The 26,242-nt window shown below is 42.3% G+C and overlaps 1 protein-coding gene across 3 annotated transcripts in view; it reads left to right on the top strand.

Moving 5' to 3' along the window:
- Positions 1 to 26,242, top strand: part of fars2 (phenylalanyl-tRNA synthetase 2, mitochondrial) — a 102,705-nt gene that overhangs the window by 47,234 nt on the left and 29,229 nt on the right. For all 3 annotated transcript variants that reach the window (XM_028968690.1, XM_028968689.1, XM_028968691.1), the window contains exons 5-6: positions 12,231 to 12,391; positions 20,520 to 20,671. In XM_028968690.1, the coding sequence (XP_028824523.1) occupies positions 12,231 to 12,391; positions 20,520 to 20,671 (313 nt within the window). The remainder of the gene's footprint in view (positions 1 to 12,230; positions 12,392 to 20,519; positions 20,672 to 26,242) is intronic.

The raw sequence follows: 26,242 nt of genomic DNA, 5'->3' as shown, positions 1-26,242 counted from the left end.
TTGTATTGCAGCACCTCCACAGCCGCGTGTCTCCTTTTAAAAGTCATGTAAAATACAGCTTATGATATATGCCGGAACCTGATGGTGCCTGTTTTACTGGGGCTTGGGTTTCCATGAACTGGAGCTTTAAATTGAGCTTTCCACGGCTGCCATAGGTTTAGTTTAACAATTTTCTGGTAAATTTGACTTTTGCGTTCACAGAAATTTACGAGAACATGTGGTCATGAAAATTTGCTTTAGAGTAGTTCAGAAGTCATGGAATTTCTTTGGTAAAAATGTGTAAGATGTGCTGTGGTCACCTGGTTTCTTGGTGAATTTGTTCCCCCAAGCTGCTGATGTGGTTCATATGACTGTTTGAGGAACAAATGTTGAAGGTCCTGGCCTCCAAATTCCTCTGTGAAATGTGTGGAGCAAACAAGTCTGATTCTCAGAGGCACATCCTTGCCATTTAGAGGACTTACAGGATATGCACAACTTCGCATGTCAAGTGGGGTCATTACTCTTTTGGTGGCAGGAATGAAACATACATTTTAGCTACATGTTGGCCTACCGGTTACGGAAGTGGCCCCATAATCAGAAGGTTGCCGGTTCAAATCCCGATCCGACAAGGTGCCACTGAGGCGCCACTGAGCAGAGCACCGTCCCCACACACTGCTCCCTGGGCGCCTGTCATGGCTGCCCACTGCTCATTCAGGGTGATGGGTTAAATGCAGATGACAAATTTCACTGTGTGCACCGTGTGCTGTGCTGCTGTGTATCACATGTGACAATCACTTCACTTTCTTTCTTCTTCTGCTGTGGTGTTTAGAGACAGTAGGCCTGCACTTTTATAACTCCACTCCTTGCCCTATAATAGTGCATTTCTCTCAATCATGCAAATTTCACACATAAACACGCACGCACACACACACACACGCACACACTCTCTGTGCCTCCTGAGCTTACAGGGCCAGAACAAACATTTGTTTGTTCAGCGTTCCATTTCGGCCCGCCTGCCTGAGCACTGCCAAATAGAGAGATATTTACAGCAAGCAGGCATGGAGGGTTATGGGCGGGGTGTGCGGGGAAAGGTGGGGTCCACTTCCTCTTCCTATTCCACCCGTCTCAGTAATGAATACACGTTACGCTCTGTGCACTTGAGTAGTGTGTGGTCACACTGGATTCTCTCCATAAGGTTCATACACTCAAGCGGACAGTTTATTACAAACAGCTAATTGTTAAATGCTTCATTAAGAAGTATTGCAGAGATGGTCACAGTAGCACCATTTTTCATAACATAAAATGCGTAATGCTGCTTAGGCACTATTTCAAATGCACTATCCAAATTAATCTTGCAGAATGCAATTACAGCGTTGCTGATTGGATTTTAGTCGATTGAATGTTTACCCGGCCAGCAGGGACAACAAAGGTTATTTCTGAAGACCACTGGGAGCTCATTAATATCAGACCTCTGTTTGGCTCTATTTTTGGTTTTAATAAAGTCATTCCAGTCATTCTCATACCGTCTCACACCCAGTTCATGACACTTAATCTATCCACAGCCCAAATTAATTTATGTATAAATATATTGCTAATCGTTCAATGAATGAAAAACCTTTTTACTGCTTTAGTTATTTCCAATACATACATATTTAATGAAGGTGAAAGTATGTATGCCTTAAATAGAAGGAGCATAAGAGAAAATGGCTCTTGTAGGTATCATGTATAATCTTTGTTCATGTAGGACGCTTAGGACAACAGCAATTTTTGTAAAAAAATGAGGAATTTGGTGGAAGCTACTGTGAAGGTGACTTCAAAGGCAAGTTGGTGACAGAGCCATTGTAATAATGGAGTGGAGAAGAAAGAGGAGGAAGAAGATCAGAGAAGTAGGATCAGAGTGAACGATGTTGCTTAAGTTGAGTCCTGTCCTCAGGCCTTCTCAGGGCAACATTACTGGGTTGTCACATCTGTCAGCTCTCCTCTTAAACATGCCTGGGACTTCTTGTCTGCAATTCGTGCATTTTTTCATTACGTTATTGCAGAGCCATTTTTTTTGTCATTTCCCTCTTGTTTTGTAAATTTCCCACTTGTGGGACTAATAAAGAATCATCTTATCTCATATGTACGCAAAACCTTCAGTAACGACTTCATGACTGCCAGGGTTACAGATGCAGATCATTTGTATATTCATGCATTACTATAGTAAGTGTTTTTGGTGTCTGCAATCTGTGATTTTTGCAAAATGTACATATTGTGTAAATTGTGCAGAAATTGTGTAATTGAGTCTTGATGTGAGTGTTTGCCCCCGGACTCCTGCATGCAAAATTCCAGACCCACCTTCCTCACTGGTGGAGAACATCAGGGGTCACAAGGTGACAGGCTGTCACTTTCAGCTGCTGTTGCTGCACTATAACCACTTTTTCAGTGACAAAGATTATAGACATTTTAATAAGCATTTCATAATGCAATTACGTAATTACATTAATTTGACCCCTGTAATATCAATTAATTATGCAGAGACAAAGTGGCCTTTCACCAATGTTTGTTGCCACCTCAAGCATGTTTTGTGGATTGTTAATTGACCTAAACGTATATGCAATCACTGATACTCTCTCTCTCACATACACACACACACACACACACACACACACACAGACTCACAGAGACAGACTTTGTAGGAAGGAAACAAAGGCATATCTCTTCAGTCACATCATTAGGTTTTCCTAGTGACTGCCAGTTAAAAGGCACCGAGCCTGGGGGACCTGCCCTGCCCCTGCCTAATACGGGACTTACCGATGGGATCCGTGCCTTTCCCTGTCTCAGAGGCATTTTCACCAGGCCTGACACAGTGGTCCAAGCCTCTTGCGGCACCTTGACAACGGCTGTTGAAGAAATCAGCTTTTTTGCAATAATAGCAGAAAACAAAAACAGTTTTTGGTTAAAGGCTCCAATTAGGGGTCTTTTGATGGCTACCTTATTATTTTTTAGGTCCTCAAAAACCAAAGAAAAAAGAAACTCTCTGGCGTCCCTTTGCGCGTTGGAAAATTATGATGTGTTTTAGTGGAAAATCCATCAGTGGACCTTGTTAAAGTCATCTTTACTGCTCCACTCTGCTAGTAATCAAAGCCGATGGGAAACGATCTTGTTCGATTTGTCTCTCGCCAGTGCTGGCCGCTGTCAATCAGTTTAACAGTCATTAAAACCTCTGTGCGCTCAAGATGCCGGATATGTATCGAGAAGAGATCAACGGTCCAGCTCCGGGAAGGATTATCAGTGTTGTGAATGTCTGCTTCCTGTAATAATTCCTTATAGGATGGGCTAGTTGCCCCTTTATGACTCCGTCAGTGTTACAGTGTAACAGATGCACCATCTTCATCATCTCTGATCATTTTTCCTTTTGGATTTTTTTTTTATTTTTTCCCTCATGCCAGGATATCCCTCATGTTTGACTCTACAATCACACAACACATTGATCTTGTTATGGTGAGACGGGTCCACCTATTTCCGTAATGAGAGCATCCGTGCCCTGGGGAAGCCAAGAAAATCAATCACCTACTGCTGCATGTGTTCTCTTAAGACTGTGATAGCAGTGTTCTGATTGTTCTGGTTGTTTAGGCCGAGATTATACGTCTCCAACTTCAAATCTTCCCTCTGTGGGTAAAACTAGGACTGATGGGAATGTGGCATAAATATGGCTTGAGGCTTTTTATCACAACTCAGTGAGGCCCGGCCCTCTGGTGCTTTTTCAGGCAGGGAAATATTTGTCCAGTTTCATAAATTTCACACTTATGCTAAGCGGTTGAGTAAGCCTGATTAGAGTCCAGGGTGTGGCCAGATGGCTCATTTGCATATGTGTTGGCAGGAATTGATCATTTCAGACTTGATTGGCAGATTGTACAGATGTCTCCAGCAGTGACACATTAGAGCTGACATTTATTTTGGATTATTAATGATTAATAAGTAATTACATGAGGCCACAGTGTTTAAATCTGTCCTTTATTTTTGCTCATCATCATGCTCTCTCTGCCTGAAAATGGATCTGTGTCATTTGTTGTCCGTAGAGCACTTCAACAAAAAGGGCTTTCATATTATCAAGGAAATCTTATTTATGGGATTATGGGAAAATAAAAATCTTGAAAGTCAATGCAGAATTGCAACAGTTTTTTTACTTACAAATTGTGTTTATTTTCTCAATAATTTCATTAGCACAGTGATTTGTATGTGAGTTGTGGTTAATCAATGAACTGCAGTAGCATAAGAAGGAGTATTGACTGATTGATCAGTGGGCGGAGTTACTTCTGTCTTAGTCTTCAGTAACGTTTTGATGCAGTTAAATGTGTGTGTGAAGACCTGAAGACAGTCACTCAGATTTCAGGGTGTGGATGCAGTCAAGTTATTTTGAAGGTGTTCGTGTCGGTAATACCCTTATATGTGTAAAGGACCATGTAAAATAATATGTAACTACCTCAAATACCATGTAGTTTCCACACACCACACATTGGTATAACATTTCGTCATGTGGAATTTTTTTATAGACATACATATTTATTAATATTAGTGCATAAAGCAAACAGTGATTCTTCAGAGAGTCAAATGTGTGTCAAGATCCTTTTAGATGTTTGTAAAGCTATATCATGCTATAATCCATCCATTCATTAAAGGTGGTTATATCATTTCTAGTGGGTTTTGTGAAATTTTTTCAAACAGGTTTACTCCTCTTGAGTGAAGTGCAACTAAGCCATTTATGTCATGAGTGGTCAGAGTCTTTTTTAAACAATGCATCAGTAACAGAGATCTTCCCCTGTGCGGCTGAAGCTGAGGGACCTGGCCGTCCAGGCGGGGAGATATCTTCATTCAGCCATGCTGCACTAATTGAGATGTAATGGCTTTTTAAATTAGCGTGGCGCTCTGATGTTACTGTTTGTCCTCAGAGACCTGCTTCTTACGAGCAGCAGCCTGTGGACTGAAACCATTTGGACTGGGGGGGGGCACAGTCAGCAGTCTTGTATACGACCTTCTGTATGTCATGAAAAATACAATAAAAATGACAGAATATTTTCTTTACTCTTAAAGAACAATTATTTCAGAATTTAAACCAGAGAATCTTTTTGATCTTCACTGCAGTTGATGTAAAGATTGTCCATTTACATCACTTACTGTTGCAGCCAGGTACTTAGGTGAGGTTAAGCTGCATCAACGACTTTTTTGTGAATAATTAGCTGAGCCCTCTGCCATTAAAAAAAAAAAAAAAAAACTTGGATGTCATTGTTTTCAGTTTGGATTTAGCTGAAGGGGAAAACCTGACATTAACAGGGTACAAACTGTGACAAACGGTGCATTCCCATTACAAGATTTTCAAAGACTGGTCACTATTTGAATTCGTGAGGAGGACATCTTCACCGTAAATGGGGCTGAGCACACTATGAATGCTGATGGATGTGACTGGCGAAGTGAGGTTAAAACTGCTGGCTTCTGAAGAGTTCTTTATTTCCCCCCACCATGGAAGGCATCATTGGCTGAGGCTTAAATCAGGTGTACTTTTGCTGGCCCACATCCTAATTGGACGTTCTTTTGGTGCATGCCGAAGCATGCTGTAATTTGGCAGTGAACCGGTTCTATAGCCAGGCCACATCCAATACAATTAATTGCTTCCTGCAACGGTAACTAAATTCTAGAATCATCTTATACTGACACATTAAATTTCACAAGTACCATTGATTGAAAGAGAGGTATGTTTCTTGTTTGTTATTAAGCACAAATATATATAGAGGAAGACTGAAAGTCATTTGTCATTGTGATACTTCATAGCACAGCACGTGTGTACAAGTGTGGGCAGCCATGAAAGGCGCTTGGGGAGTAGTGTGTGGGGACGGTACTTTGCTCAAGGGGACCTCAGTTGCACCTTGGCGGTTCAGTATTTGAACCTGCAACCCTTCAGTTACAAGTCCACTTCTTTACTCACTAGGCCATTAGGGATGAACTGCTTTAAGAAAAATCGCTGTAACTAGCATACCACGAGTAGAGAGCGAAAGTCCTTGCTTGCTTTTAAGTGGATGTGGCTTTAAAATGGGACACATCCTATTGGTGAGCATGACTGTCTATCATACAGGGACAGCGCAACATGACATGGGGGGTGGTATGTGCGTGCTCACGGCCTGTTATTCAAAAGTTTATTAAAGCTTTCAGATTCACAAGCAGTTTCACTACAGATGGTTAAATGCAAATGCACCACCAAAAGTCAATGATAAACCAGACTTCTCAAATCTGACTAACATACCCAGGTAAAGTGATCGGGGTCTCATGCATGTAAACTTTCAGAAGGACCTATGTCTATGACATGCAAGCAAATTAATATTTGCAAAAAAGAAACATATAAAGCACATACATCGTGAAAGGGTTGTGAAGCTGTCTGTTTTACTGTTCAACATGGTGGCTGTTTGCTGCCAAATAAACTTCCTGTTGTTTTGTTCAGTAAAATACCTTGTCAGTTGAATAAAACGCAGGACTAGTAAGCGGATCTGCATTGGCTGTAGCAGAATTGGATGTACATAAGTCAGCAGTCTCATTAAATGGCAAAGTTATAATTGTAGCTTGACTACGCGGTGCATGGAAACATGCTGAATGTAATGTGTGGTTAAGTTGCTTACACTATTAACAACCCTATAAGGCCCTATAAGAACCCTATAAAAAATGCCTGGCTCACTTCACGACCCACTTTTGACAGATTTTCGGCTACATTTTACCTGACCAGATATGATTAAAAATGAACAGTCAGTTTTCCTCACTTATTGCTTTATGCCATAACTGTAATCCAGTTAGTTTCCTCAGTGCATGTTCTGCCGTGTGGACCTTATTCTATTTCTGCCATTTCATGACCCATTACACTCTCAGAACGTGCAAGGCCTGACCCTGCTAACACCTGAGGCAACCTTTGACCTCCCAGAATGCTCTGAGCGAGTCCTCCATCCAGGTTCTGTGAGGTGAAGTCTCATCAGGACTGTCTCCTTGGTCCATGAATAAAAGAAACTTTACGAGTCTGTGTCCTACAAATGCATTCGCGAGGCTTAAATTATGTATGGAGGTGATATCCTGTCCGAAACCTTTTGCAGTGCTGATTCGTTTAGCGACATATGATTAAAGTTAATGGTTTCATCATTTTGTTCTCACAGATCTTAAACTTTGCTAGGTAACTTTTTATTGAATGATAATTCAATAGATTCAGGATGAATGCAGTGACCTGTCACACTTTTAAAAAACTTTTCATTTACATTTCATTTTTTAATATATGTACATATCAAATATTTCCAATCATGCCAGTGATGTTTTTTTTCTTTTTACAAGCAAATGCTTGTATTCACGTATAGCACCACACATATTTTGACCATTAACAGCATTCTAACCTCATTTTGTCCTCTTCCGTTCCCTGCCTGTCTTCGTGGCTTAACCTTTCCTGTTTGTTGGTGTATAATTGCACCCAACAAAAACACAGCTTTTCATCACTAATCAAACTGAATTATTTATGTCTCACCATTACTTATTCATCATTGAGGTTCAATAGTAAAGCACGGCGTGACTGAGCCCACAGTCACTCGGCAGAAGAAATAAATGAAAAGGGAAAAAATCCATTTTAATCAGGACGTACAAATGAGATTCTGTGTAAATATCAGAGTGCGCTTGGTCCGTGTGTCGCTGCAGATTCTAGTATTGTATTACAGTTTGTGATTGTGTGCTGCAGGCTATTTGTTCAGTGCCCAGAAGAGTATCAGGGATTTGGTATTAATGAAAGAAAAAAAAAAAAGTCTGTTTATAGGCTTCATGTAAGACCTGAATGCATGTGAATGCATGTGCACACACATTTAGAAAGGCACTTGGTGCTCTCTGGTCACTGGCAGTCATAAAATATATGGAATATGACGAAAATCATGTTCAAACTCTAGACTAACTAATCAACATTGGTTTCACCTCAGGGGAATATGAAAGATATAAGGTTAGAGCTGAGGATGAGAAGGAAACACACCCAGCAGGATTTAGTAGTGATGTAGCATTTATTCTTGATTTCATGTGTTTTTATATGAATTAATGTACTGGTAACCCTTTACAAGGGTTGTGTATTTACTAGTAATTATGTCTATCTGAAAAGTACAATATCGAATCATCATAGTTGTAACAATTCTGATTTCCAATGTACAAAAGGGGATGCAGAACAGCCTTCTCTGTTTTTTAATAATAGTACATCTCACTCTTGGTGTTCTGTCATGTTTCCGTGTTTTGTATGTAATGGTTTGGACAGTCCATCTGCTGATTAATATGATTATGTTTATGGGAATGTAATTATTATTACATTTGGGTTGTGCTGTAGAGGTTTTTCAAGTTAGGAGTTTTAACAGGACACTTGATAGCAGGTTGACCTTCTTATAAAGGACCCAACATCTTGTACAACACAGATATTGACAGGGTTAGTGACACAAAGTCGTGTTCTGTTCATTGCATGCCGTTGTTCTAGTGTGATAACCAATTAGCGGTGGCCATTCACCATCGCTCCGAAGGCCGAGGTAAACCAGCATCATTACTGTCATTAACGGTTGGACAATATGTCAATGTGTCGGAAAGCTCCCATCCTTTACGGCAGCATTGGAAGGCATATCTCAGTGGAGGGCTTGGTTACTGCTGGAAGAGATGTAGGTGTGGCCAACAGACCCATAATGCCCCAGTGACATAAAAAGGTGCCATCAATCAGGTGATGAGACCTTGATCCAAGACCAAACTTCCCAAATAATTCCAGCATATTTGAGGCCGTTTTCCAGTGGAAGTTTTCTAAACGTCTTTTTTCCCTGCACCAGTAGAGGTGAACTGGTAACAGCCACAGCAGACCACTTGTAAGCAACTTTTTTTTACTCCACAGTTATTATAAGAATGTGGCCCCTGTAGTTAGATGAATGGGCTGCGTGATTTAATCGAAATATGCAAATGAGGGAGAAGAAAAAAACACGGAAGAGCTAGAATTGAACCTCATGCTCTCTTGTCACGTATGCGGCGTCCAAACAGGGTGATTCCTGGATTATGGTGGTGTCAGACGGGATCTCAGGGAGCTCCGCCACCTAATGTTTTTTAATGAGACTGGTCCGTGGTCCTGAGGGAGCCGTAAGTGTTTGTGAGTGTCGGCGGTTGAATTGAGGTGAAGCTCATGCAGGAGAATTCCTGGCGTCACTCGTGTCTGGCGTCCAGGCCTGTTCTCAATAGATATTGATGACGCAGTGTCTTTCTGGAACATTCAGGATGATGCTGGACCTTAGAGCTGAATGTTTATTTTATGCAGTACATGCATCCCTGCTGATAAGCGTCGCCACCTCTGGGCCGAGACGTAAACACGGAGCTTCGCCCTGTCATTAGCTAACTTCCTGCTGTGCGGTCGGGCTTGATGATACGGGAAATTGGGAAAATGGGGTGGCACGTGTGGGTGCGTAAGTGAGAGAGAGAGAGAGAGAGAGAGAGAGATGGGGGAGGAAATGAAACCGGATGGGGAGAAAATTGATGGAAGGAGACGCAACAGTGGGAGTGAAGGAGTGATGAAGGGAGGACGAGGTAAAAGAAGGACTGTTGGACAGATGAGACTCTATCAGTGAGGGAGGAGGGGAGAATGGATGAATGTGTGTGTGTGTGCTGTGTGCGCTGGAGTTACGGAGGGTTTAAAGAGAATGAGTGGGACAACGCGGGATGGCACATAGGCGTCACGCTGCGGGAGTAAGCGCTGCCAAGGACTATTAAGCGCGCCTGATGTCATCACAAGGTGAGACCATCAGCCGCCACACTCTGATTGGTTGTTAGAGTGCGCTGGCGTCACGGACAGCGTGAGAAGACGGGGGCGTTTTTGGCCCCTCTCATATGAGGTCACCAGTCATCAGCTGTGCACCGAGCCACCTTTTTTGGTTTTGGCGGGCATCCTCGGGTCACTCGGGGCGAGCAGGAAAACGCAGCAGCCCTCCCTGCCAAACCGTGACTCTGCTTCAGCTGCCGCTTCATCTGATCTGCTGTTGCGCTGAGCCCCCTTCCAAAGCCTCGCTGATTCACTCGCATAAACCTACAGGCTCTGTCATCCCCACGCCATCACACTCATACGTGCACTCGAAGATGTCAGCAGTGATGCTTCTGTTTTCTGGGCCATGACATCATGTTTGGAAATGATGAGCATTTGGACAATGATTGCTTCCATGCTTTTGGTTGACGTCAACATACGAATGATGCGCATAGTCTTGTTGGCTCAGTGCTCAGCCGTCTGGTGAGTCGGATAGAGTTTTTTCAGTGATCAGTGACTGAGTGTGCAGGACACCGTCTAACAAACCATGATGGTACCACTCAATTTGAAATGCCTGAAGATGTTTATTTCCTCTTAAGACAGCCGCTAACACAATCATCAAACTTGACAAAAATGGCCAAGACTAATTTGCTAATTTTGTTGACGTCATGTGCTGCGGAACTGTATTGTGGGACAGTTGCTTCACTTAGCTTCCGCTGCTTATGGCTGAAGTGCGAGCACCAGCCAATCAAATCCATTTATGAAGACAGAGTGTAGGCACCAGCCAAGTGTTCCAAGTGGGAAATAGCATGATCGCCCACTGGTAAGCCTCATCAAAATGAATACATGTGAGTGCTGTCTTAAAGAAGGAGCTTCATAATTAGTACCAAATTATGCCCACGCGACACGAATGGAGTTACAGCTCTGACCTGATGGCTGCTTACTTGGCATAATTGTCGAGGACAGAGCTGATTGGTCTGTCAGCACAAAGTTCAGATTTATTAAAGTAGGCTTCCCAGCATACCTTGGAGCGGTGACCCTGGAGCACCGTTCTCATTATCATATAAAGCAGATTTCCTTCACATTGGGGAGAAAGGAAGGAGAATGCATCCCAGTTCTTTCTTTTCTTTTTCTTCTCTGCTCACTCCTGCTTTCTATGTGGGTCAATGGGGTCAAATCATAATCATAATAATACTGCAGATTATGCCACCGGCTCTGCTGCACATATCCATCTGTTGAAAACTTGGCTAAAACACAGCTGTCACTCATGTGGCCCCACCGTTTTTCCTGATCTTCAGGTAGGTGCTGTTTTAAACCCTGTTCTCCCCCCGACTCACTTTCCAGGCTCTAATGGTGCTTTACTGGACAGAATTGAATCAGAAAATTGATATAAACAATATCGTTTTCCAGCTTGTTCCGAAACGATCCGTTCTTTGGAAAAGGTTGCAGCTGTAATGTGTGGCATGCAGGAGAAGAAAATGTACACTGCCCTTATAAATCTGACAAACGATGTGCTAAAGGGAGGCATTCCTTGGTGCATCATGACCTGATTTTTATTTTTGGTGTATTTTTTTTTATTTAATTCACACTCTGACGTTGCACTGATCTGTCACTGTGTGTATAAATGTTTTCACAGAGACGTGGAGCATCCAGATTCGAGTGACTTATTGTTTGGAGTAGGTTGAAGAGATGCTGGCTCATCTTTTTTTATACCAGTCTTTTTTTTTTAAATTGTGGGGTGGATTGTTATCCCAGCTGTTCATGGCATTTGGTGAAAACTTTTTCTTTCCCTTGGTGTTTTTATTTTTTTGCAAGATGTGACAACTTCTTGTCACCCGATTTCTTGAGAAGGGGATCTACTGAAACCCAGACAATGAACTTTAATAATGTATTTATTAACTTTATAGGAAAGGAGCCTGTAAGCATGATTTACAGCTTTCACAAATCCTACGTCCTCATCGACAATTTAAACCCACTCCTGTCAATGCGTCACATTCCAAGGTGTGGCGTATTTTTCCACTGTCTTTCTACTCTCATAATACCCCCCATATGACCAGTCACACACATGATCAGTGAATTAGACGTCTGCCAAGAACAACATTATTTCAACATCCACATTTACATGACATTAGTGAAGGAACTCAAAATAGGCCCTATAAAATATGCATATTTATGTTAGAAAGGCCTAAAAATGCAACCATTATTTATATATATATTGTTGATTCTGTGTGTCCTACTTCCATGTAGAGACTGCATTAAGGATATTAGCTGTCTGTGGCACTGACCCCCACAGGGGGGGACTGGTTGCATCAGTGGAGTGGACAGTGGGGAATAATGACTACAGACTGGTCCTGGGGGACAGTCAACAACAGTCGTATGACTTTTTTTATTGTTATTATTATCTGTTTGTTGCATGTAAATAATTGTTGGTTTGCACTTCTTTGTTTCTTTTCCCCAGCGGGTGCCGAGAATAAAATGGGATGGGCTTTTGGCTTAGGTCTGGAGCGTCTGGCCATGGTGTTGTACGGCATCCCGGACATCCGTCTGTTCTGGAGCGAGGATGAGCGCTTCCTCAAACAGTTCCGCCTGCCCAGCATCGACCACCCTGTCACCTTCCAGGTACCCGCCAAACATGGCAGGGATGGCATATTCTTTGTCCTATGATTTCTTTACAAGCTCCACCCTGTCTTACAGCGGATTATTATCCTTAATTCTCATGTCAAATTTTTCTCTGTAAAAAGAAAATAGAGAAAAACACAGCGACTCTGCACAGCAACTCATGTTTGGATCAGGGGTAGAAATGGGCCATGTGTCTGCAGACAGCCTCCTGCCAAATAAAACAGTTCCCTTAAGTGTGCAGCTCTTCTACTCAGCTGTACCCAAACAAGCATCCGAGCAAATATGTCTGAGATTAACAAATCTCAAAAAGAAAACAAAAGAAGTTGCTGCCCACTCGACACCAGGATCCTCTCTGCTGTGATTACACCCCCGGCCATGCACCCACAACACTCTGATTTCAATGTTTCCATTTGGATAGGAGTGAACTGTCTGAGTTCCTGGTGAGTGGTTCCTAATTCAGTCCTGCTGTTTTACTGCTCAACCTTAACATTTTGTTTTCAATATCTAGGTTGAGATATTGTTAGTGATTACAGATTCTATGAAACATTTGTAGAAGGCAATGTACCCGTCCACCTACCTAATCGTTTCGTTTTTGCTGACCAAGAACACGCCTTCATGGAAATGCCATTCCCTGAGTCCGGTCCATGGAAGCGCCACTTTGCATCATAGAGGAGTATAGTCTACTACTGACAGCTTGGTTCCAGGTACCACAGCAAACCTTCAGAGGTCGAGTAGACCTCATGGCTCAATGGGTCATAATGTTATGACTAAGTTTGGATATTCACATCTGTCATGTTTATGCAAATGATCCAGTCTACAGTGATCTGACACAGTTTGACATACGATGAACATACGATGAGTCTGCGGTTTGTCATGTGGTCCATAGATGCTGGAAGTGGAAATTTAAGCCCATGACTCTCTAGGCCTTGGCGGGCTGAGCCTGGAATGGAATGGAATCGTTAAAAGCATCAGAGAACAGCATAACCGGATAAATGTAATGTAATGAAGTGCATCACAAGTAGCGGAGTAGGTTTTAGAGTGGCCTGCTGCTCCTTCCTTTCTCTTCCCAGACGGATGTTCTGGCGTCAGATTGATAATATGTAGTTGCAATTAGGTGGAAAGAGGGAGACTGGCACTGTGGTGTTGTTCAGAACAGTGAAGGGAGAATGGGCCATGCAGCCAGGCACGCAACCTTGTTTTAGTAAGCGTGTGTGTGTGTGTGTGTGTGTGTGTGTGTGTGTGTGTACTGCACACAAATACATATTGCTGTGTATTGATGTGGGTTTTGTGCACAGTGAGCCCCAGTTTCTACTATCAGCACTGAAGGCCATTATCGACTGCTTATTTCCTGAAAACAACTTTTGACCAACTTCACACACACACACACACACACACACACACACATGCAGAATATGTGTGGTAGTCATTTTCCTGGTGCATACAACGAAATATTTCCTCTGCTTTTAACCATCATCCTTGGTGAGCAGTGGACAGTCATGACAGCTGCCCGGGGAGCATTGTTTGGGGATTTGCTCAGTGGCACCTCAGTGGCACCTTACCCGCTAGGCCACCTTTGTAAAAACAGATTATTCAGCCAAAACAACATAATTTAGTACTGAATTTATATTTAAAAATATTGATATTTGATGTCCCTGTATCAATATAATGTTACCATGTGAAATATCACAATATATTGCTGTACTGATGTAGAAATGATGATGGCATGCTCAGATCGGACCATTGTAGATCTTGTTTTGAGGGATTTGAAAAGGGAACTAGAGAGTTTTTGGGGCCTGTAGGTGAAGAGAGGATGTGATGGAGGACTGTGAGAACCCAATTACCAGAGTAGAAAAGTCTGTCGGCTTTTTTAACTTAACAATTTCGAATTTGACAGGCAAGTGAATAGGACATTTGCCAACATTTTCCCAGCCCTGGTCCAAAACAGTGGGTGGGTTTGCAACATTTTTATGCCCTTTTTTTCCCCTCATTCAGAAAAAAGTCCATTCAATCCAAAGCGAGAGTATCCACAGTGCTTATTGTTTGTTGAACAACGTTAACATGGGTCATGTTCACCCTCTCTCGAGGTATACTGACATGGTCCATTTGACCGGTTTGTTCTGCACATGCTTCCGGACACAAAAAATATCTGGAAGACATCAGCCATTGAGTCAGAATGAGAGTTGATTCTGCACATGGGCAGCCACTAAGAATCATGCAATCATTGTTAGACAAAAAGAAGACTGGCCTTTCCCTTTTTATCTCATTTGAATGAACTGATCTTTAAACTAGTTATTTTTAAGTGAGAACACTGTCTGTGGTGACCTGACTGCAGCTTGCACCATGAATATTAATAAAGGCTAAAATATGCTCAGACTGCTTTTAAAAAGGAATATACATAATTTTTACCATTTTGACTCTCCCACAAAAGGCAATATTTTAGTTTGTCTCATAGGTGTGGCGATCTGGTTTAAACCAAACATGTTACCATTACAAATGAGCCCCACAAGAGACCTCGTGTAAAGGGGTGAAGTTCATATTGGTTTTGCCCTACCAAATCACACAACAGGGGGTGTGATTTATCAGTTTGATTTGCTTTCCCTGACCTGATCCTCCCCATGTGCTTTGGTCAGGCTTCATAGTTTAGTTTAGGTTTGATGTTTAAGTGATTGTGATTATGTGAAATGTGTCCCTTGGTGAGCAGTGGGCAGCCATGACAGGCGCCCGGGGAGCAGTGTGTGGGGACGGTGCTTTGCTCAGTGGCACCTCAGTGGCACCTTGGCAGATCGGGATTCGAACCGGCCGCTTTATGGGGCCGCTTCCTTAACCACTAGGCCACCACTGCCCCAAGGTTTATTAAGTTTATACTCACCTTAAACTCCGTCCCTGTATTAAACACAGACAAGTGGCGCATGTGTTTCTGCATTGCCTGTTCATTTTGGGCAGCGGGGGCACCGTTGCTAAGTGACTGCGGGGGGGTCGCCTCATCCTCTTATTTCTCAGTGAGGAACAGTCAGTAATGCTCACTGCCACAGCGTGGTCCCAGTTATGGCCTTTACTGCGCTTTGGCAACAGATGGCAAGCGGCTTTATTTATTAATTTACTGTGTTTTTTAATCTGTTTGCTGCAGTAGCGGGGCTCCACATGCACAGCTGCATGTTTGTTTGTTTTCAAGCCAGATATGTCGTCTCTGTGCAGATTTTTGCCACCTTGTTGGGTGGAAGGCTTTTGTCCCAGGTCACACCTGTTCCAATCCTATAGTCCCACCGTCCATAGCTCACACAAACACACACAGGTGAATAAACTCTCTCACGCTTGCTCTGACGTAAATTCTTGATTGTCTTGTTTCTTATTTTAAGGTGTCGGTTCTGCGCTGGTAGACAGAATTTGGTGTTAGTCGGTCAATTTTAAATATATATATCTCTCTTTACCTAGGGTTGCCCTGCTTTTAATTCTGTATCAATTTCATGTATCTTACGGGACATTTGTTCATCTTTAGGAAATAAATTATACTATAAATAATACTATACTGCTCATGTGCAGTATAGGTATGTGTCCACAGTTTGTTTGCGTTTTATTATAACATGTGTAACATGTGCTCAGGATTGTGTTCCTTGTACCCTAATGAAAGGTGCAACCTTAGACAGGAGAGCTGCAACACCCAGCAGCGTATGCTCCTGGTCATTTCAACCTTCCCTGGCTTTCTTGGGGAACAATATTGACTTCAGTGTACATACATCGCGTGACATCACATGGCACAGGGCGTGAAACGTCTGTCCTTCATGCCTATGCTGTTATTTGCCACCTCATTGTTGCCCATGGCAACAGGAAAGGAATTTATCCCACCACATGACCCTATGCTGAACTATAGCTCCATTTTTGATTAATTTTGTATCTTTTTCCCACTCCCACATTTGTTTCCCTTGCAGTTTTAGCTGTGGGAGTGATGGCTTTGCAGTGGGTTCCCTCTGTGGGAAGCTGCTGAATTTAATTGTGGATGTGCCCAACTGTGAGGCTAAATCAAGATAAAAAATGTTTTGACATGGAACAAGATCTTTCCATATAGCATTTAATTCAAATCTGGAAGTAGCTGGAAGGATAATGGTCAATCTTGGATGACCAAGATTAAAGATCAAATGGACAGTTGAACTCATAGTTCTGTTTAACTATACGAGAACGTCGGGAGCAAAAACCGGTGTGGTCATAAAAACATAAAACATGTGGCCGATTGTAACAAAAGGATCCAGCTTGTTAGGGAGCACAAAGATTGGACTTTGGGTCAATGGAAAGAGGTCATGTGATCTGATGGGTCCAGACTGACTCAGTTCAACAGATTTAAATGCGTGCATCATGATAAGAAGGAAAGCACATGTAACGATGCACCATTGTGCCTATATCGGGGGTTGCTTCAGTAAAAAAAAAAGTGAAGTGATTGTCATTGTGAAACACTGCAGCACAGCACACGGTTACACAACAAAACGTGTCCTCTGCTTTTAACTCATCAACCTTAGTGAGCAGTGGGCAGCAGTGTGTGGGAACGGTGCTTTGCTCAGTGGCACCTCAGTGGCATTCGAACCGGCAACCTTCTGATTACGGGGCCGCTTCCTTATAGCTAGGCCACCACTGCCACTAAGGCAGTCAGAACTAGGTTCAGCAACATTATGTTGCAATTAAATGCAATATATTGAACGATCACACTTTTCCATCAATTGATTCTTGTTCTTTCCAGATGACATTCTTATTTCAAGATGACTCGGTAACCCCAGAATCCTGAACTTAAGTGAAAGTGAAGCGATTGTCATTGTGAAACACTGTAGCACAGCACACGGTGCACAAAAAGCATTTAACCCACCTCTCTGCATTTATCCCATTACCCTTTGGGAGCAGTGTGTGGAGACCTTAGTGGCACCCGAACCGACAACCTTCCGATTATGGTTTCATTTCCTTACCTGCTAGTGCAATCACTTCACTGCCCATTAAGCTTATTGAGAATCTTGTTGATGGGCTGGAGAAGACATTTATGCAGTGGTTCAACTCTCCAACCTACACCACAACATCTTTGTCAAAACATGATTCAATACAATAAAACAAGTCTATTTTAACAAGGTCACTGACGCTGTAATCGAAGCTGATGGTGGCAGAACGTTGTAACGGCAGCTGAACAGCAGTGCTGTTTCACTGCATCCGTCTTGTGAACTTCTTTGTCATGTATTCTTCATGACAATACACCCTTTAAAGACAGGTAAAGTCACCAGGATTTCCATATTATATTCCATTGGGTATTTGTTTCCAATTTGTTGGATTCTTGTATGGAACAATTATGATCAGATTGTGAGAACAATGCAAGAGCACAACAGGAGTCATTCTCATGATGCACTAGTAAAGGCATTAAGTAAAAACAAATAGACAGATTAAAGGAGAAATAACTGATTCCCAAATGGTGGTAAACATTTTTGACAGTCGGGGATGGGGCAAACAGTTCTTCATCGCTCATCTAAACCCAAAAAACATGCAGATATCTTAATTTTGTTCCCTAATTTTCATAGTTTCAAGTTGAACATTCAGGTTTTTCACAAACAATCGAACTGTGTTTTATTTCCATGGTGCCGCTAGAAGTCACTGGAAGTGAATGGCAGGCATCATATCTAATTGTGGTTATGAAAACATCTGAGGATCACGTCTACTACCAAACCAGATATACTAGAAGATTTTTCTAATTGGTGAACTAGTGAATTTGACATCCATAAACAGACCCAATGTTCTTATATAGTGCAACAAAAATATCTAATGTATTAAGACAAATTTGTGAATCCAGTACAGAAATGAATCAAAATCCATTTTAATGATTGTAGATCAACATCTTGTACTGGCTAATCATTCGGAAGGATTAATGTTGATTGATTTATTCACACTCATATTCAATATTTACTCCATTTTCATAAATACCTCAGTCTACTGGTGTAATTGTAAGTACTGATCATGAATAATTGAGATTTCACTGCAACCAGCTGATCCACTTGTGTCATAAGTACAGACCCCTGACTATAATAGTATGTTGTTTCAGGAGCACTGATTATTTGATCATATTCAGAAATAAGATCTGTGTCATTTTCGAAGCCAATATGCTTGATCTACTTGTGTAAATTTGGTACAGTGAGTTTAATTTCATCTGTAGGTGGGTCTGATTTATATTCAGCATATTCAGTGAATTTTTAGCTGGTGGAAAGCAGGAAGCACACACAGTCTAACCCTTCTAATTTTATGTAGCTGATTGAATCATTTTAAATTCCTGCTCTCTAATTTATTCTCTGGCTTCAGATAATGAGCACCGTTCAGAGATTTTCCGTCTGCTGGAAAATGACATTTCCAAGCATTTATCAACTTTTCTGTCTTCTCCATTTGATTGGAACCTACCTCACAACGACATCTTTTTTTAACACAATACATTGGGTGGCATGCTACAAGCAAATGTCTATAGAAGGAAAATATAATTATACTGCTGCTCATGGTACAAAGTCTCTTTCTCTATACACATGATGTCATTGTTTAATGAAAATAAATACATTCCAGAATAAATGTTGTGTGTATGTATTAGTGGTGGGCCATTATCGGCGTTAACGTGCTGCGTTAACGTGAGACTTTTATCGCCGTTAATCTATTCACAAAGTTGGGTTGGGAGCTGGGTCTATACTACGCAAGCTATTGTGCCGGAGTTAAATGGTTACACTAGATTTATAAGTATATTATAAGTATACTTTATTGTGTCTTTTAGTTTCTTATTTCCTAAAGACTTTTATTTTGTTTTTGAGACCCGGTTCAGGTCTCTTGGACACATGGCCTGAGCTGTGAGAGGTGCGTGGGGTTTGTGTGCAAAAAGTTATTTCTTTAATTTTAATTTATGTACATATTAGGAATATTTTGCATGTGTGTTATTTTGTGAATATTTTTTTTATGTTCTTTTAATACTGTATATTGTAGAGAGAGGTGCAGAAAGACGCGGTGTGTGACTCAATGTTCTGACGCGACCTTGCGACCTTGCTTCTCTTGGATGTCAGCTCATCATTTGTGGTTCAAGAAATGAAATCAAAAAGTTACACAACGCAGAAGAAGAACCGCTACACTATGATGACTTTCACCTTGATATTTTGGCGCGGATGTATACCTAGCCGAATTGCACTGTAGGGGGCGAGAACGAGTCTTCAAACTGTGAAATTACCACATCAAATGTGACGTGGTAACATGGATGCAGCTATTTAACTGAATAAACAGTTGGTAAACACAAGTACATCTTATTGAACATAATTAATAATCACCAATTATCATAGTAGAACAGCTTTCTCAAGCAGTTTGTGATGCATTTTGGAAACAGGAGATGAGCCCCTGGTCTAATGCGCCACCTGCCTTGAGAAACCCGTTCTCAAAGACTTACTTTTAGTCATTATTTGGGTAGCACACATATTCTGAATGCCTTCGGCAGAATTCAAATGAGCCATTTTAATCTAGATTAATGCACAGGAATGTAGATTAATGTAGATTAATCTAGAATCTAGATTAATGTAGATTCATTTACTTTACTCTAGATTAATCTAGATTAATTCCAAGATTACAGTGAGATTAATCTAGATTAAGAAAATTAATATATGCCCACCTCTAGTGTGTGTGTGTGTGTGTGTGTGTGTGTGTATATGTGTGTGTGTGTGTGTGTGTGTGTGTGTGTCTGTGGATGTGGAAGGCACATCTCAAACATGCTTCTTCCTTATTTGACATCATGGGAGAATCTAAAGAAATCAGAAAGACAATACTGTCAGTCTGGTTACAGTAATAAAAAAAGCTTATGTATCCTTTTATAAAGTGTATATAAACATCTAGTTTCAACTGTGTGTGCGTGTATTGATGCATCAGCTGTGAATATTGAACTGTGGGATGAATACAATGCTGTTTATTCAGTTTAATTTCTCATGGAAAAGCTCATCCATTAGAAAAATATTGCACTTATATAGTGTTATAGTGTACTTATAATGTATAATGTGTAGGTAACAAGGACCAGAATGCCTTTAGAAAGGGGGTTTTGATAAAAATATAATGGACTATACAAATACCGATTTAAATTTTTTTTCTCTTTGTCTATCAGCCCCTCAGCAAGTACCCACCCTTGATAAATGACATCTCGTTCTGGCTCCCTGAGGACGATTACTCAGAGAACGACTTCTATGACTTGGTCAGGAGCATCGGCGGAGACATGGTGGAGAAGGTGTCCCTGGTTGACCAGTTCACGCACCCAAAGTAAGCACCGAGTTGCACTTTATCCTTCTTATCTTCCTGCAAACAGATGTAATCCCGACCTTTAAAACGGAAAATCCCTGTGCTGGCGTTGTGTAAGCCCACGGATATCAGCACCCTCTGATTCACAGGCCCTGGTGGCGTTAGGAAAAAGCTGTCCATCCGCACCACGGCTTTTCTTAATAAATCCTGATCAATTCATAGTTGCTTTTGGTAAAGACAGACTGTTTCAGAATGGGAATGAAAGTCATCGTCCTTCTGTGAACACTGAGCCAGCAGAAATTAGTCTAGCAGACGGAGCTTTTTGGGTTCCACACCGCAAGGGCTGTGAGATATGGAATAAAATTCCTATTGTGGTATAAATTTAACTATAGACGTTTGCAGTATTTTTAAGACCTTTAAACTCTGGATTTAATGATTATTAGTCATTTAGTCATGATATTTTTGAAAAGTCGAATTTAAGACGTTTTAAGGATCAGCGGAAAACCTGCCGTGCATGCTCATTTTCCAAAAGTAATGGCTCGTGCTGCAAGGTTCAGAGGTTGGTGACACAGTGGCAAACCCTGTTTGACCTTTAAAGATATCTTACTGTCTGTTATTTACATTTATGCACTTTCAAGCACATTCTCATACTCTCCCTCAATAATTACTGATCTGCGGACTTAAGAATTCTTGCTTCTGTTGGAATATTTGGGGGTAATATTTGTAGGTCTCTGGGCTCCTGCGGCCTGTGAACTTGCAATGAGCTCACCCAACACACAGTTACAAGGTGTGTGCGGTTGATGCACACTTGTGGGAAACTCCATGGAGATCAAAGGCCAAACGAGGCTTGGGAGGTATGAGAAGAACCAAGATAAGACTAGCAGGGTCCAGCAAGGCCAATAAATTATGGGGAGGTACATATTCAATACAGTTTGGACACACCTTCTCATTCAATGTGTTTTCTTTATTTTCATGACCAATTACATTGGTTGATTCTCACTGAAGGTATCGAAACTATGAATGAACACAAGTGGAGTTATGTACTTAACAAAAAGTGGAGACCTGGCCTCCTCAGTCACCGGACCTGAACCCAATCCAGATGGTTTCGGGTGAGCTGGACCGCAGAGTGAAGGCAAAGTGCTAAACACCTCTGGGAACTCCTTCAAGACTGTTGGAAAACCATTTCAGATGACGACCTCTTGAAGCTCATCGAGAGAATGCCAAGAGTCTGCAAAGCAGTAATCAGAGTAAAGGGTGGATATTTTGAAGAAACTAGAATATAAAACATGTTTTCAGTTATTTCACCTTTTTTTGTTAAGTACATAACTCCACATGTGTTCTTTCATTGTCACAGGGGGAATTCGATGACGTACTTGCAGACATACTTTGGGCGTGGGGATAAGCCGCCGTACCGGTAGAGGACGCTGGGCGAGCGGGGCAGGAGGACCGGGGGCGCCTGGCCGGCGAGGAATGAGGAAGTAATGGACGCGCTGCAACGCAGCGGGGAGTCAGTTCGGGATCTTTGGGAAGGACCGGGGCAGAGGAGAACCGGAAGACGGCGGGTTTCAGGATGGTTCGGGATCTTGGACAGGACGGGAGTAGGTCTTGGGCGGCAGGAGGGTAGGGGAGCAGGGAATCCCGTCTTAACCGATGGGTCAGGTAGGTTCAAGGTCAGGGGCAGGAAGAGGTTGGAGTCAGGAAGTTCCGGTCGGGGTTCCTTTCGTGGTTTCCAGGGGATCAGGCAATTCTCGAAGTCGTGGGCAGGCGAAGGTCGTATTACGGGAATCTCAATTATCGTAGGTCGTGGGTGAGAGAGCTAGCGTCTCTGGCGAGTAAACTCATACAACTCATTTAACTCATACAAAGAGCGGGCCTGTCTCCTTGGTGTTACCGCCCTTTTATACTTGCCACCGCCCGCTTCCATTTCCTCTTCCGGGTCGTCGTCTCCCAGGCTGGTGAGGTGCCCTCTAGCGGGCTGGAGGCGCGTTGGCCATGACATTCATAGTTTTGATGCCTTCAGTGAGAACCTACCAATGTAAATGGTCATGAAAATAAAGAAAACACATTGAATGAGAAGGTGTGTCCAAACTTTTGGCCTGTACTGTACGCATGTAGTATTTTTTAAGCACTATCATTTGTATACAGTAGATTGGAAGTGTATTATGTATTGACCATTGTTGAATGCCTTTGAGCATGTAAACACACACACACACAAAGGAGGCTCACTGAGGGAAGTATCCACTCTGTTATCATTTGGCCTTACATGGGTTCTTGGGAGTAAAACATAGATCTGTCAAGCACATTTTAATTAAGCCTTACATTAAAAAAGAATGCAACTTGAGCGCATATACAAAAATGTCTTCTTTTAGGTCAGATTTCATACCATCGCTCATGCTTTAAGAACATTGGTGGCCAGCCCAGCGAGGCATAGACAGATGATTTGGGACAAATCAGTTGATCAGGAGGATGGATCTATGCAAATGAATGTTGTTCTTAAGGTCCATGCTGGGACCTTAAGAGCAATGTGTGCGCACTCACGGGACCACGACTGCTGAAATCAGTATTAAAGAAGCTCGCTGCACCTTCTTGGCTCCGATTATTTCAGACTTAGTCTATTTGTCTGAAGAAAATTTTGACTTACACTTAGGCTGACACTCACAGTTCACCAAACTTTTTCCACCACACTTCACATATGCATCAAGTGTCCAGCTTTTTGTCACTTCTACAGGTTATTCTCTCGCCGCCATCTCACCCATCACTCTGATTTGATGCACCGATAATACACTGCGCATGTCCTGGGCTTCACTTATGTGTTCTGCACTGCCTTGGCTCGCCTCTACCTCCCTGTCCTTCCCCTGACCCCTCCCCACCAGGGCCGGCTCACACCGCCCTTTTACTTTAAAGCAGGGCAGACAAGGGCATGCACGTATACGGAATGGACCGTGATGGGAGTGGGTAAGGCGTGTCCGTCTGGCGTCCCCCATTGGGGGCGAGGAAGCTGTGCTTCTGCAGTGCGTAGCTGGATTGATAAAACAGGGTATTCAGACATTAAGTCACATGTTCTCCTGCTGGATATTTTATAATAGAAACCTTTTATGCTTGCCATTCCCGTTACTTCTCATAAATACCATTCATTCAGTGGTTTAATGGTTGTGAGTGAGTGTGTGTGTAAATGTGAAGATGCATGTCCTACTGTGCATAGGATCTCATAAACAGCCTCAGGCAAAATGAAACCATCCCTCCTCCCTACCTAATTGCCTCTTTACGACTTTTTTGCCGCAGTTCCGTCACCTCCTTCTAAGACCACACCCCAGTTTGGCTTCCTCACTAGGGACGATGACATAATACAGATATCTGTAGCAACAGGAAAAAGAGCCCTGAAACGACTCCAATTATTTTTTTTTCAGAGGCACAGACTTGAGTTTCTCTCGCCCCCCTAATCGACACACCATCCACACCACTAACCTTCACAAATGTCACTGTTACTGACAAAAACGCGTCTCTTTTTGGGCTGCTGCAGTGCTGAGTCATCTGATTTCACAGGCTGCTGATGATAAGACTGATGGTCAGACCCTGGCACTTCATCCCACCTGGACAAGCTGCGACAGCAGCATCCCACCAGGCTGGAGAAGCAAACTGTGTCTGTCTAGATGAACAACCGCCCACCCTACTACCCCCCCCCCCCCCCCCCTCCCCAAACAAAACCTTATGTCAAGATTGTTCTTGTCAAATGGCCCACCTTCAGTCAAAGTCCTGTGAGCTTCATCGGCAAAAACATCAACAGGCGGTGCTGTCAAAGTGCACTTTATCTGTCTAGCGCCGGGCTCTTCCTCTGGGCACGACTGTGGTCCTCCAGACGGACGTCCAGCAGCTGAGTTCTCCCTTCAAGACTTGCAATTCTGCTGTAGCAGGATGAAAATGGCAGGAATTGTAGCGAGGGGGGGAATGTTTTATACTTTATGGGGCAGATTTGTTTAAATCAGGAACATTTTGTAATAATAATAATAAAAAGTAATAACTCACAATCTCAATTTTTGCAGTCACAATCCACCAAGAGTAGTGGGTGCTGAAGGTCATGCAATTCAGGATCTCACATAAAATGGAAAGAGTAAAAGAAACATAACCACTATTAACATATAACTCCTTTTGTATTAAACTAAATTTGTGTATTTGTTTTTTTGTCCCAAATATCACAATCTTTCAGTGAAAGTATGTACATTTTCCTTACGGTTGATTACGGTTGATTTCCCTTATGAATGCTCATTTATCATTACTGAAATCAGACATAAAGCATTTGCTTTTGTGATAACAAAGATTATGCTGAAGGGTGGCAATGGAAATAGAAAAAGGGATGGACAGGTATCGTCATAATGCCAACATGTGAACGTGTGTGTTTATTTAAGACATAAATGACAGTGAGAGAGGAAGGTGAGAGCCGCTCAAGTAAATAAATCGGCCCTTTCACCGTCAGTCACTTTGGCAAAAATCTATATCGCTCCCGTGGATGAGTGTGTGAGCTACGGTTCTGTGTCTGCGCTGGATGTCTGCACAGAGGTCATGAAGTGTGTATGCACGTGTGTGTACATCAGCGTCAAGAACACTGAAGGGCCATCACGGCACTCAGAATCCTCCTCTTCCTGTGTTTTGCGATAAAGGGACTAGGTTTCTGCGCCTCTGATAGATGTAGAAACCTTTTAAATGTCAGTGGCTGCTAATGGAGCTCTCTGGCTCTGCACGTTTTAAACATGATGTGCGACTTCCTGCTGTGTGTACCACTAGATCACTTTGAGTGGTTGCGTAAAAAGAAAACGAAATAAAAAACGCGGAAGCGAATGGAGTAAAGAGGAACATAAATAACAATATTTGGAGGATAAGCTGTGTGGCTGCACAGGTTGTCTTGGTCTGACTGTACTCACAAATCACACCTGATGGGTGTGATAATACAACACAAATCTGCATTTATTGCCCTGTAGCGCTGTCAGGCGTAATTGTGTGGAGTTCATTTGGAGAGCCGGGCCTCGCTGTCAATCTCTCCGACAGGCTGAGCAGACACGCTGCAGATGGTCTGAGAATGATGATACACACACGCACACACACACACGCGCCGTACAGCCAGGTGATGCTGACTTCTGTTATTACTAAGTATGTTGTATCAGGGTATAACGGCAGGTAAAGATGGCTGCGGTGTGGTGTGTGTGTGTTTATGTGTGTTTGTCTTACTGTGTCTTATCTAATGTAAATGTCCTCATATAGCAGCAAAAGGAATTTGTTGTCAGTGCTCACTGGGAAATTTTAACATCTAATAAAATTATAATGATAAAAGATAAAAACATATCTAGAACATAGAGGTAATCAAACTACTTCCTTCTACACGTTCCAGCTTTTTCAGTGGCAGCACCAAGTTCCAAGTAAGATCTGCCCAGGACTATGGTGGTTTTAAAACACGTGTATAAACTGAGTATGATACACTAGTTTTACTGTGTTTTAACAAGACCTGCATATTAGTTATTGAATCGTTGCTCAGGCCTTTTAACTTGTCATGTTTGTTTGTGATGTTACATGCATAGCACCTTGTGAAATGTACCGTTTAAG

This window comes from Denticeps clupeoides, chromosome 2 (assembly GCF_900700375.1).
Source record: "Denticeps clupeoides chromosome 2, fDenClu1.1, whole genome shotgun sequence".
NCBI lineage: Eukaryota > Metazoa > Chordata > Actinopteri > Clupeiformes > Denticipitidae > Denticeps > Denticeps clupeoides.
This window is presented reverse-complemented; position numbering and strand designations above follow the sequence as displayed.